Below are 13,952 nucleotides of genomic sequence, written 5' to 3'. Positions count from 1 at the left end.
CACGGACTCCATGAGGACTTACCCCTGCCCCATGAAGTCGGTCTAGCTAAGCTAACCCTTCCCCCTAACTAGTTTTCATCCTGTGCCCAGGGTAAGGGGGTCTTTCACCCCTTGCCCAGGAATCCTGTGCACCCGAAAGTGAGGCTTGCTTTTTTTTTTTTTTTTTCCATGCGCAGCACCTGCGCGGCAACTCAGAGCTCGCGCACTTTACACCTGCCCGTGACGTCATGCAGCTGCACGTGTTCCTCGTCCCTCCTTGGACGGTACCATCCGGCAGAGATACCCCTCCTGCCGGATTCCAACCAGACGTGCAGCCATGACGTCACCGTGCGCAAAAAAAACACAAGCCCCACGTCTCGAGGGGTTCCTCACGCGAACACATGTGCTTTGCCCGTTGGAGCTTAACACACACGATCGCGTGGAGAACCCGTCCGGTCCAAATCCGTCATCCTGCCTAAACTTTGTCCGTCCGCGGGATCGGCAAATCCACCGCGTGCGTTTCCGGACCGGGACTTCACTCTCGCAAGCGAGCACGTGGCGGTCTCGTGCGTTGCACAGCACGAACCGCGTGCTCACTGCTGGGTGAACCCGGCACGGTCCACGAAATAGCTACAGCCGCTACTCGGCTTTCTCTCCTCTGTCGCCGTCTCCGTCTCCATTCAACCCACGCACACCTGCGTGTCACGACGCACACAGTCCACTCCATCACATTCACACTGGGAGACGCGGCTGCGTGCTCCCGCATGCCAACCGACATCTCCCTCACATACCGCTCTCTCACACACACGGTCTCCCTTGCACACAGCGACCTTGCACACGGCCGTTCACTCACGCGTGCGGGGGCACTCACCCGCGGTGCCTCACTCGCACTCCGTGCCTCATCCACACACGCGGGGGCACTCAACCGCGGTGTCTCATCCATACTCCGTGCCTCACTCACACACGGTGCCTCATCCACACACGGCGTGCTGGGAAGCACGCACTCCGGCACAATCGCCACCACACCAATCACACACGGGGTCGCTTCCACACACGGGGACGCACTCACGCCTTGCACCACACACACAGGGACAACCACACTGGGGATTCGTGTCCCCACAAGGGTCTCCGGGGCCTCTATACCCCCCAAGCTCTCCGTGCACCTGTCCACAGCACTCGTCCCCTCAACCTCGCAAAGCACGACCGAACTCACCTGGTCGTGACTCGCCTCAAGGGGGCATACTCCCTCCCCTCGTTCCTGGAGGAGGCCATCCAGGTGCTTGCACTGGGTCTCTACCCAGTCCGCCAGCTCACCCCCATTGTCCTCCACTACCTCCGTGTGTGTGTGCGCGTCACTTACCCCGTCCTCACCGTGCAGTCTCTCCTCTATCGTTCCCTTCCCGGCTACCGTCACTGCCAACTCTTCACCCTTTACCTCCCTTGTCTCAACTATTATTTCCTTTGTCACGGCCTTCATGCCCGCCTGCAGGCATCGGCCCATGTTCTGCGTCTCCCCCCGGAGCTTTTTCGTTTCTTCCTTCATGTTTGTTTCCATTTTAGTTTTCATGCGTTTTATTTCGTTTGTGAATGTATCCATCTTTTCGTTTATTTGTTGTGTATTCGCATCCATCTTTTCGTTCATTTGTTGTGTATTCGCATCCATCCTCGTTGTCATTGCCGCCAGCATGGCGCATAGCTGGGCTATGTCGGGTGCGCTTGAGTGAGCCGTTTCGGCAGGGGTTGGGGAAGGGTCTTGGTGGAGAGGGGGGGGGAGGTGTCATACACCGCGGCCGCTGCCGCACCCACCTCGGGCCCTGGGTTCAGTTGGGCGAGTCCGTGTTCCTGCACAATCAACATTTCCTGCACGGGGATTCCATCCTGGACCATGGACTCTACATTATTACACATATACATTTCTAATACCCCCGGCTCCCGCTCGCCTTGAGACGCCATCTTGCTTCTCGTGAAGGGTTAATTTGCTCGCTCGTAATTTGGAGGGAATCGGGGGTCGCTTCTCTCACCCCTGGACCGATTCCCGTGAATTTAGCTGGAGACAGGAGAGCCCGTTTTCCTGTTCTCCGATACCAGTGCCGCGAGGAGGGCGATGAATTTGTATCCCACTCCTGACACCAGTGTTGCGGATTCGCGCCCGCCGGCGTGCTGACGGCCACGTAACTCGAATCGCGGCACGTCGCCCACCGGACGGACAATCCAGTCGTGACCCTCTCGGACTAACGCCAGGAACCAGTCACGGGTGGACCTTTCGGTCTCACCGCGATCGAGCCAATCAGCCCCCGCGTGGGATAGGGTTGCTCGCCGGGTCGACCTACCTAAGTACCCACGCGGAGGGTAGACCGGGCGATCGCACCTCGCCGCAGGTCGACTTTGGACACGGGCCACTTAAGCGACCCGTTCCGTACTATCAGAATAACCGAGCGGTGTTATCGTCGACCTCGACGGTTCGATTAATTATCGGGCGTATTCAGCCCACTACCAACCCTTTACGTGAAGCAAGATGGGGATTCAATGGAGGAAAAGACGAAGTGAAGCGGGAGAACAGTTCAATAATAAAGCACATTTATTCGCGACGAACGGAAAGCACACATATTCAATTCCACCAAAAGCACACAGAAAAAACACAATTCCATTTACACAAAAAGCAAATATAAAAGCGAAAACAATGCAGAGCTAATACCGACTACCGAGCACACGGCAACACTTATACAATTCTACCTCACAGACGGCGCCGACAACACATACCCAAAACCAAGGAAAAGAATACCCCCAAGAATGAGGCGGGCCTGAGGCCGAGACCGGGTCGCGCCTACCCGTCTGGTGATGAGACGCGGAGCGGCGATGGCGCCCCAACTCCGCGGACCTCGCGGACAGTGTCTGGCAGGGGGTGGGAAAGGGGCCCCCTTGGTCGCACTATCTCAGCGCGGGGGGAAACAGGAGGGGGTTGCTGATGCTCGGGGTATAGAGGATCTTTATTATCCCTGGTGTGCGTCTCCACCTCGGCCAGGTCGCGCTGCCGGCCTCCCTCGGGCGTGCAGCTCCCGGCACCGACGCGAGCACCCCCTCGTCTGCCTTCGCCGCTGCCGCCTCTCCGCCTCTGGACTCTCCGACTCTGGACTCTTCTTTGGACTCTTCTTTGGACTCTCCCCTTGGACTCTTCTTTGGACTCTCCTCTTCTGACTGACGAACACGGTCCTTTTATCCCCCCGTAGCTTTGCCTTTGACCCCCTCCCTTTGACCTTTCCCCTCGCTCCCCATTGGCCCGAGAAAAAGTGGGCGTGAAGGCTTTTTGATCCATAAATTTGCATATATCGATCGTCCTGGAGGCGGGGCCAAATCGCCCCTCGCTCACCGATTGGACGGCAAAAAGTGGGCGTGTGTCGTTTTTGATCCGTTTTTGAAGCACAAAATCCGTGATTTTGTACACGCTGTTCGACGCGCGCCCTGCACGAGTCCAACACCGGTACCCACAGCGGGGCAAGAACGGTGGCGATGCTACGGTTGCGAGGTGTGACGTGAAGGTCGTGGCGGTTGTGGTGAAGCGGTGGTTGTGGTTGGTGGTTGATGTTGTGGTTGTGGTGGTAATCATGGCGGTTGGTCCAAAATAAAGATAGCAAAAGAAAAACGGCTATCCTGAAGAGTCGCAGCTCGCATAAATGACATGTATTCCCACTAGACAACGGGTTTGGACCTAACTACACATGTACTTACCGAGATAACTCACCTAAGGGACCTGAATGGTGGTTTGCGAATTTGGTAACCACAACACTATCATGGAATGGCCCTCTGTCTAAGTTTTGGAACAATGCGAAGATTGTTCAGGGATGCTCTACGTTTTTTTTTTAATTTTTATTTTCCTGCCGATGATGGATTTGGCCTCCATTTTGGCATAAAACGTTTGAACGGGTCTTCATGTAGGTGGCAGATTTGGACTGCTCAGAAGCCGACAGCACTGCTCGCAGTTCTAGTTAGTCCGTCCGCTGCACAGCAGGAGACAGGGTTTTGCATTCATACGTGTCGGTGTCAGTGTGTGAGCCTTTGTCATCAAATTTTTGAAGAAACCTTTATTACAATAATGTGGTGAAGACTGATTAGTAACTTGGTCAAAATTTCAAAGGGCAAAGCCACATGAAATACCAACAGCCCTCATTAGCCTGTCTGCCACTGCACAGCGCAAGACTGTCTGGTTTTGTAATCGCTTCCAGTGTTTCTTTATTTACCATTTGAGTTTTTTTCATCAAATTTTCAGCAAACATTAATGATGAGAACATGGAGAACACTGTTTAATAAAATTTACATTTAAAAATTTATTTTGAAGCTGTTGTTTTCGTAAAGATTACTTTGAGTACAAAGCAGACGTGGACGGGCTTTGCATTTTGACATTTTCTCGTTATTATTATTGGTTATTATTATTGTTGTTGTTATGCACATTAGCAACAGGGCCATTGTGCCTGTTTTTGTTAGTTGTTGACTTTTGCCATAAAATTAAATTTTAAGGATCGGTCTTTTATAGCATTTATTTTTACGACATCTCAACACTTTCATGTGTACATTGGCCCTGTAGCTAATGTGCATAACAACAATAATAATAACCAATAATAGCATAAATAGTCTGTTTAGCAATCCATTCTATTTCATACAATCTCGTGAGAAATGATGTTGAAATTGTCCAAATTTTCTTGTTAAAATAACTTCCACATTTAAAAACTTTTTCTTAATATGTTGTTTGCATCAGCTAAAATGCAGAACTTTCCATGTCTAAAAGTTTTTGTTATTTTATATATTTTTATTTATTTTACAAGGCGTTTCCAGCATCTAAAATATGGAAGTTTTCATATTTAAAATCTTTATTATTAGCTCACCTGGACTTTAGTCAGGTGAGCTTATGCGATCGAGCAGTGTCCATAGGCGAGTGAGTCAGCCACAGTCAGTGAGTCTGCGAACTCTTCAGTCATTATCGCTTGAATCAAACACACAATTTCGATTAAACTTGGCCACAAGCTTCGTATCTGATGCATAACGATAGTTTATTGACTACATCAAAATGTGTGCTCATTAAAGGGGTCTACATGGGTGGGGGGGGGGGTTGTTTCCCCCAAAATTTGGTATTTGCTCTTTTCTTCAAAACTACACATGCGATTTCGATGATACTTGACCACAACCTTCATCACCCATGATGTACCAAAGTTTGTTCACGGCATTAAAAAAAATCAGGGTCTAAGTGGGTTTGCGGGGGGTTGAGGGGGGGGGGGAGTTTGAGTGACTGTTGCTCTTGATCCAGATGTGCTTCAGGATGCACAGTCCTATTTTTACAAGGTGTTTCCAATAGCTAAAATAAGATGATCTGTGGTTTTTAGATGCCTGGACTAGGTCATCAATGTGATTTTTCAGGATTTTTTATGACATTAGCATATGAACATTTGCATTTGGTGAGTGACATGTTCCCTAAATGTCTGCTGTTTATGATGACCAGGCCTCTTGACAGACAACTTTGTCATTTTTGCCTTCGCTGATGAACCACAGTTAACCTGCGTCATGCTCAGCCGCAAGCGCTTCTCACAGGGAGCGACATTACGGCTTGAGAAGCTGTCCTCCAGCGATATGAAGGTACTATTCAAGTGAAATGGAGGGTGTCAGTGTTTTGCTGTGAGTGGTTTTGAGTTTTTACTTATTATTATTTTTCGTATTCACTATCGAAACTCATAGAAGAGCTGGAGCATAATTGAAGGGGACAGAATGGAAAGGGGGAAACACAAACAGTAGAGTAGAAATGAGAGTGAGATCAATGGGAGGGGAGGAAAGACACATGGGGGTGAACAAGCTGCATGCGAGCGGAATGAAACATGGCAAGAAGAGGAAGGGAAAGGTGGGAATGAAACTGAAACGGAACAAACCAAGAGATGACTAACAAATGAAACGAGGTGAGGAAGAGGAGGGGAATGGGAAATCGCAATAACCAGGAAAAGGGAGTGTTTGGTAATATGGTCATTTGGGGTAGAAGAGATCATGATCATAGATAGAGGACCTGAGGTAGTGGTGAACAAGTTACCTAAATCTGTGCGAAATTGATTTGGAGCTGGTTTGAAGCCCTGGAGGGAAGAATAGGACTGAGAAGATTGGGGAAGTTGGTTCCACAGGTGAGAGAAAAGAGGAACAAATTAGTGGAGGTGAGCATTAAGCCTGGATTTTGAGAGTTTAATAAGAAGACTGTTACCGGCAGACCAAGTGCTCTCTGCAGAAACCTGGGAGGAACAGAGCCCAGAGAGGGCAGAGGGTGCAAGACCAAAAGGAGGCGGTAGGATACAGAGTGGCCACCAACCTGTCTGTGATGCAAAAGTAGCAGGCCTACACACTCAGCTTCATCATGGGAGATCCCATTGATTTTGAGGACCTTGCTTTCCACAGCATTAATAAAGGCAAAGTGTGAGGCAAGGGCACCAGCACAAAGGGAAGAGCAGTACTCCATCAAGCTGCGAATAAAGGCTTTGTGAAGTAGTTAAGAGTTATGATTGGCCGAGGAAAGATCTTGCACGGTGAAGGATGCCCAGTTGGTGCCTGGCTTTGGAGGCCATCTTGGAAATATTGACTGCTCAAGAGGGATCATGGTTGATGGTGATGCCTTCAAGTGATTTGTTTAGGAAGTAGATTGGAGGGTTTTTGACAGATGGTCCTTTAGGAGAGACAGGGTGAGTGAGTGTGTGGGATTTGTTGCATTTGAAAGCTAAACTGTATTCCAAGTGTTGAGCCAGTTCCTGGTTCTATCAAGGTCTGCAGAAAGGAAATATGCTGCTGCCTGTCTGCCTGAAGGATGAGAGATGATATGGCAGAGGGTGGAATCATCAGCAAAGGCATGGGCAGGATTTTCCAGGGAATCAGAGAGATCATTGATGAAGATGAGGAACAAGACTGGGACCAAGGGGCCCAAGACATTGCCTTGAGGTATTCTAACCTTGACAGGGAGAGGAGGAGATGGGATACCATTAAGAGCTATACATTGAATATGGGAGTAGAGGAAGTCAGTGATCCATGAGAGAAGGTGGCTTTGGATGCCATAAGCAGAGAGCTTGGAGATCAAGGTGGAATGCCAGACTGTATTGAATGCTCGAGATATGTCCAGAGAGATGGCCCTGATCTCACATCTGAGATTGAGGGCTTCCATCCATTGTTTTGGAGAGTAGAATCAGCATGTCCCAAGTAGAGTGACTGGGTCTGATTCTGAATTGATATGAGATAGTCAATGGAGCAAAGGAGGAGCTTGAACTACATTGTCAACTGCAATGATAGATTCCATGACCTTACTTATAATTGGAGGCAAGCGAATAGGCCTGTAGTTTAGCACATGAGTTTTTGCACTTTGTTTGTGTATGGCAGTGAGAGTGGCTAACTCTCAGGAAGATGGAAACTGACCCAGAGAGAGAATGATCGAGTGAACAAAGCCAAAAGAGGATGAGCTAGAACTGCAGCAGGGCAGGTTTTTAAGGAAACATGCACTGATGCCATTTGGTCCTGTCACAGAATCAGAGTTGAGGTTTGTTAGAAAACTCTCCACTTCCTTAAGTGGGGAAGCCACAGTGTCCAGGAGCAGTTGGGTACTCGAGGGTACTGTAGGTGTAGGGAGTGAGGGGTTGGGTACACAAGAATTGGAAAGAAACACAGAATTGAGGCATTTAGCCTACTGATGAGTAGAGTCACCTGTGGTTCCATTTGAAGTGAGGGGAGGGATGGAGGGGGTGCATACATCAGAGACATATTTATCAAGGCACCACAGGTCTTTGAAGAAGGAGATAGGTTTGAGAGTTCAGCCTTGTGATTGGACAGATGTAGTTTCCTGGCTTTTCTGAAAGTGGACACATACAGTACTTGTTGTGGGCTTTGTTGAATAATCTGAGGTTTCCTTCTGTCACATTTGTTTTCCAGAAAAAGAAAGCAAGTTGGTTGAGGGCAACTGCCTCGCCACAGGATTCTGTATACCAGTCATGAGAGGATAGGTATGCTCACTGCAGATGGTGGTATAAATCTGTGGAAGGATTCCCAGGCAGTATTGATTTCACAAAAGGTGAAAATGAAGGACCAGTCTTGACACGAGTGGGAAGCTTGTGTCGTCCCTGCCATTAGAGCTTGAGTGAGCTGCCAGACTTTATGGTGCTGAGGCAGCTCTCCGACACTAGACAGAGAGATGGTGACTCTCACAAGCACACAAACAGATGAACCTATTGGACTAGAAGAGGAAGAGGAGAAATTAGAAGGAAAATTAGTCATTATCAAGTCCAGGGGGGAGCACCTTCCATTTGGAGAAATCTGGGTTGGAAAGTTCACAGATCGAGTCAGTCCGATAGAGTCACAGAAGTCCTTTGCTGAAGTGCGATGGTTAGTGAGAGAGGTACCAACAACCATCCAATTTGCATGGTGACAACTGAAATCACCACATATGAGGGAGAGAGAGGGTTTGGATGAGTAGTTGAAAGATGGTCTTTGTTGTCTGAGAGAGAGATGTGAATGGAATCATCCCTGTTCAGAGGACAGTGGAGCACACAAATACAAACAAAACATGAACTTGTTGTTTGTTTTTAAATCAAACCTGTTTGTACAATGAAAGACTGGCTTGATTATAATCTCCTTCAATACACTTCAATAAACAATCAATGTACTGGTCATTCAGACCGGAATCATTTAAAAACATTCAACAGTGTTTTTTAATATGGATTTACAGATGGCCACACAGTGAGAGAAAGCAGCTTGGTGGTGGAGTAGATAAAGGCCTTGTGGCATTGTTCTCACTCCATTCCCATGGCTTCGCAATGGCAATTTCCACACCCTGTAACACCAGTGGCACCTGTCCAGTATTTCATTCTTGATCGAAGAAATGTTCACAGTTCTGTCATGAACGCCAAGATTCTCTGTCAAAAGTATGCGCCGCCATCAGCACTACACAGAAAGGAATGCATTTAACATCCATTGCTGCCTCCTTTTGAGCACCAACATCCAATGATTTTGGAGCACCTCCTTTGTTTGAAACTATGTCGGACACCGGGTTTGAGGCCCTCGCACTTAACAGGTAAAAATGGTATGCTGAGTGCAAAGAGAGGGTGAATCGGTGCGAGCATTCACGGGTGGAAGAGTTGAAGTACTGCAGAAGCCGGCGGAAAGAACGGGTTGCTGCGCCAGGCAACCACCCATGCGATCAATGCTCAATGGTGTGCTGCTTGGCCATCGGTTTTCTGAGCCACCAACGGGCACATGCTAGACGAGTCACAACGACGACGACATGGCTTGGTGATGTGGCATGGGACAACAACAGATCTTTCGACTTGACAGCTGAACTGATAACCTCCTATGTTCCCAAAACGAATAATTTGTGCTCGAGTCTTGCTCCGATGAACGGCTAATGCCTGAAAAGTGAGCTTTATGTTGCTCCCCACAGCAGTCAGCATACCTTTGTCAACTTTCCGTTAATAAAACCGATCTATGGGTTTATAGACACCATCACGAGATGGGTGAATATCATCTTCACTAGGAGATTACATGAAGGGATTTTATATGATTTCACAAGAAGCATGATGATTTAAGCTCACTTTAACTTTTCAATTCTCCAAAAATGTGGATAAATAGTCAATGGTCTTCAAAATTTGGGTTAAGTTTATAAGGAAAAACATCCAGCAGCAAGAAGACTCATGTACACAAAAGTGCACCCTTGACAGTGATGGCAAACGCATCTATTTTATGAAGGGTATCCACACAAGTGCTGTGATCAATCGTGTAAATGGTTACCCAATAACATGGACAGGATCCCACCAGAGGTGGTGCAATGCACGATTCGGTTCATTGTATAATATGTTTTGGGGCTGGTAGCTGTAATCGGTATAAATGCTTTTTGGGAATACTGTACCAAGTACGTCTACAGGAGGTAAAACGGTCATTGAATCACGTACTTTACAGTTTCCTGAACCATCTTTACGAATTCCAAACCCTTTAGATGTTTCTGTCCCACTGCTAGCCAGCTGTATTCCATGCAGTATTTGAGTTGGATTAATTTTCACCCTTTTTGGAAACTCTTGCACATCAAAGCCTTGTAACTTTCACAGCCACCATTGCACTGACATTATGACAAAACTGCTTGGAAGTCGCTTGTGGAACCAGGCTCGCATAATTTCTTCTTCTATCAAGCCTATTTTGTGCACCGTAGCCACCCAGGGGAGAGGCAATGCTGAGCCCCTTTCAAACGGGGATGTTGCAAAGATCTTGAGTACCTTGTGAATATTTTGGAAATTATTTTAAGGAATTGTGTAAGCAGCTTTCAGGCTCAAGCTGTCTTTCGAGCACCTTCTTAAAAAAATTGTTTTTTGAAGAATTGACTTTGGAATGAGTAGTATGTTCTTGCATGTTTGATGTCACAAAACACTGCATTACGCATCAGTATTTTAAATGGTGCACCATTACAAGTCCATTATTACTACCACCAGATTTGTACGGTGGATCTTCCCGGTCCTCGGAGTGGTCAGATGAATCGCCAACTCACAATTAACCCTGAGCAGAATCTGGTGGTTTGCTGGTGGGTGTTGAATGAAGTCAAAGATCCCAGTACAGCAGTGTCTTGGGCCCCCGTGCCTATGGAACAAGACCGTGCTACTTTGGCGCTGGTGAGCTGTGGAAAGGCTTCGATGGAGGTAAGCCAGCCCCTCCAGCACACAGCCAAGCAGCACCTGTTTGAATGTAAATGGTGTCAACTTTTGAATTGTTTCAAACATATTCTGACATATTCTGACATATCTGACATGTATATTATTTCAAACATATTCTGACAATGTACCTTACATTTTCCAAAACTAACCAACACTTCTGAAACCTTTGAAGGTGGGAGAATAGCTCTGTAATCGAACACCTACCTGATCTCGACTTCCACGATGTATGTTTGAATCCTCGTGGTCCAATTACCTCCGCCACCGGAGGTGGACGGAGGTTATGTTTTCACCCCTGTTTGTCTGTTTGTCTGTCTGTCTATCTGTTTGTCTGTGAGCAGGATATCTCAAAAACTTATGGACGGATTATGACAAACCTTGATGGATGAGATGTGTAGGTGACAAAAACCAGCTGATTAGATTTTGGTTCAGGTCCGGATGCAGATCAATGGGATACAAAACGTATGCAATTCAGCCTGCCGGAAGTTTGCCCTCTACCGAGTGCCGTGCTTGTTTTATTCCAAATCTACTGTTGTGAAACAATACTTGAAAAGGGTACTGAATTATGGAAGTTATTTGTACCCTGTTACTAATGGAATATTAAATTAGATTACTTGTCTGTAATCATGCAGATATGAACTTCCTCTTCCTCTTTCACTGTTGCCTCATTTCCAGACACAGTGGTGAACTCTTTATAATTTTCTGTATTTCTGCATAAATTTGACCTAAAACTGTGATCAGATCTTAATGTAAGTCCTAATAATCGGTAAAGAGAACCTGCTTACACAAATATCACAAAAAAAATCTACCTTTTCATTTATTTATTAAGCAAAATGATCCAAGATTCATTGTCTTTGTCAGAAAAAGTACGTGAATCTGTCCATTCAGAAACTGGTAGCACCCCCTTGAGCAGCAATAACTTCAACCAAATGTTTCCGGTAACTCTTGATCAGTCCTCCACATCGGCTTGGAGGAATTTTGGCTCATTCCTTCTTACAGAACTGCTTCATTTCAGAGATATTTGTAAGCTTTCTTGCACGAACTGCTCACTTAGGTTCTGCCACAACATTTCAATTGGATTAATGTCTGGACTTTGACTTCGCCATTCCAAAACCTGAAATCTCTTCTGCTTCAGCCATTCTGTTGGAGATTTACTTGTGTGATTAGGATCATTGTCTTGCTGCATGACCCACTTTCTGTTAAGCTTCAGCTCACAGACGGATGTCCTGACATTCTCCTGTAGAATTTTCTGGTACAATCCGGAATTCATGGTTCCATCAATGATAGCAAGCCGTCCAGGTCCTGAGGCAGCAAAGCAGCCCCAAGCCATGATTCTCCCACCACTGTGCTTCATGGTTAGGATGAGGTTCTTGTGTTGGAATGTAGTGTTTAGTTTTCCCCAAACATAATATTTCTTATTTAAGCCAAAAATTTCCACTTTTGACTCTTCTGTCCACAGAACATTCTTCCAATCGCCTGCTGGATAATCCAAGTGGTCTTTCACAAACTTGAGATGGGTTGCAATGTTATTCTTGGAGAGCAGTGGATTCCTCCTTGCTATCCTCCCAAACACACCATTCTTTTTCAGTGTTTTTCTGATGGTGGACTCATGAACACTGACATTAGCCAATGCAAGAGAGGCCTACAGATTCTTAGACATTACCCTGGGGTTCTTTTTGACCTCCTGGATTATTGTACACCTTGCTCTTGCAGTGATTTTCGTTGGACGACCACTCCTGGAAACAATAATAATGGCATTGAATTTTCTCCATTTGCACATTATCTGCCTGACAGTGGATTGGTGGAGCCCAACATCTTTAGAAATGGTTTTGTAACCCTTTCCAGACCTATGAGCATCGACAACTCTTTTTCTGAGGTCCTCAGAAATCTCTTTTGATCGTGGCATGACACGCTTCCACAAACCTATGTGGTGAAGACCAAACGCTTATCCATCCATTGGGACCATACTCTGCGCAGAGCATTGGTGCTACCTAAGCAGGCTCCTTTGCTATTCGGCACAATCCTGGACGAGTCGCCACTCCCCGTCCCCGTATCAATCCCATTTGATACCGTATATGCACAAAAGCACTTCAAAATGTATAAAAAGGTTGAATTTCAAATTTGACAGTTCATAAAAAATTATTTCTGCACTGACTTGGGTTATGTAAAGTAATTACCTGCAAGCAGTGCTCCTGCTGAGCTGTTGGATTACTTGACTGCGTGGCGAATTATAATGCTGCTAATTCCTCCCTGAAGTATTTATTGCCATGACGTTGAATACAGCGGTGTTTTATAAGGGGTAATTTACAAGATTCATTCTTTTGAGGTGTGCTATTTTGTATGTGAGGCGGCCTTCAATTCGCACGTGTGAAGCAAAAAGGGGGAGAAATTTTTTTTGGAATTTAGCACTTTGTTGCTGCAAATTTGAAACTTGGAAAAATCGCTGTTTCAGGATGGCATCCGCACAATGCTCTTGCTGTGGTGACTGCAGGACGCTGCATGGGCTGCAAATCCCAGGTGCAGTGCCACATAGGCCACCGGACTCCCTATGATGCCTCCCGCTTCCCTGACCATTTGGAAAATGTCAGCGAATAATGACGGAGGAGGCATGGGCGCCGGGAGTCCGGAAACATTTGCCCCACATTGGTGCAGCCGATGGCACTGTGATGTGTTGTGCTCAGTGCCGAGCCAGGCTCTGTGTGGGATTTGCATAATTTATTGTTCTTGCTAATCTACATGTTTTTTATTTATTTTATTTTAAATATCTCATTCCTTTCAGAATTATCTAATCTAATTTTGGTACTCTGCCTTATAGGTAGACTCACAGCAAGGATTACATTCGGTAGTTTGCCGTTGTCTTTCGCAATGATAGTCAGGGCAGGGATTTGTAATTTGTTCAGGGTGCCGGCGATAGCTCGCTTACCCGTCGCAAATTACACCGTGGGATCTTTTAACATCCATCAACTAAGGCTGGAAGACTGGAAGCCAGTTTGACGTCCCTCCGATGGCAAAGGACGGCACACACATTGTTGACTCGCTCTGCATGCGCAACACCAGGATGATGGTTTATAGCTGGACTGAGAACATTCGAGCCCAGGCTGGACAGCTCAGAGGTAAGTGCACATACCTCGAGGTTCAGACTAATTATGGAGGAACGATATTTCGGACAAATATCCACTGAAATAATGACAAAAATGTGTGTAGAAATAGATTATTGTTCGTACATTTGTGGAGCCATGGATGTACATTAAGACGTCACTCGTCCTCCCAGTACACCATTCT

At 46.6% G+C, this 13,952-nt stretch overlaps 1 protein-coding gene across 8 annotated transcripts in view; it reads left to right on the top strand.

Annotated features, from left to right (window-relative positions):
• Window positions 1–13,952, top strand: part of WDPCP (WD repeat containing planar cell polarity effector) — a 210,720-nt gene that overhangs the window by 50,547 nt on the left and 146,221 nt on the right. For all 8 annotated transcript variants that reach the window (XM_085887675.1, XM_085887669.1, XM_085887672.1 and 5 more), the window contains 2 exons: window positions 5,468–5,601; window positions 10,455–10,658. In XM_085887675.1, the coding sequence (XP_085743801.1) occupies window positions 5,468–5,601; window positions 10,455–10,658 (338 nt within the window). The remainder of the gene's footprint in view (window positions 1–5,467; window positions 5,602–10,454; window positions 10,659–13,952) is intronic.

This window comes from Eptatretus burgeri, chromosome 7 (assembly GCF_056783735.1).
Source record: "Eptatretus burgeri isolate ZD-2024b chromosome 7, Ebu_testis_v1, whole genome shotgun sequence".
Classification (NCBI taxonomy): domain Eukaryota; kingdom Metazoa; phylum Chordata; class Myxini; order Myxiniformes; family Myxinidae; genus Eptatretus; species Eptatretus burgeri.
The sequence above is the reverse complement of the archived record's forward strand: the minus strand, read 5'-3'. Positions and strand labels throughout refer to the sequence as shown.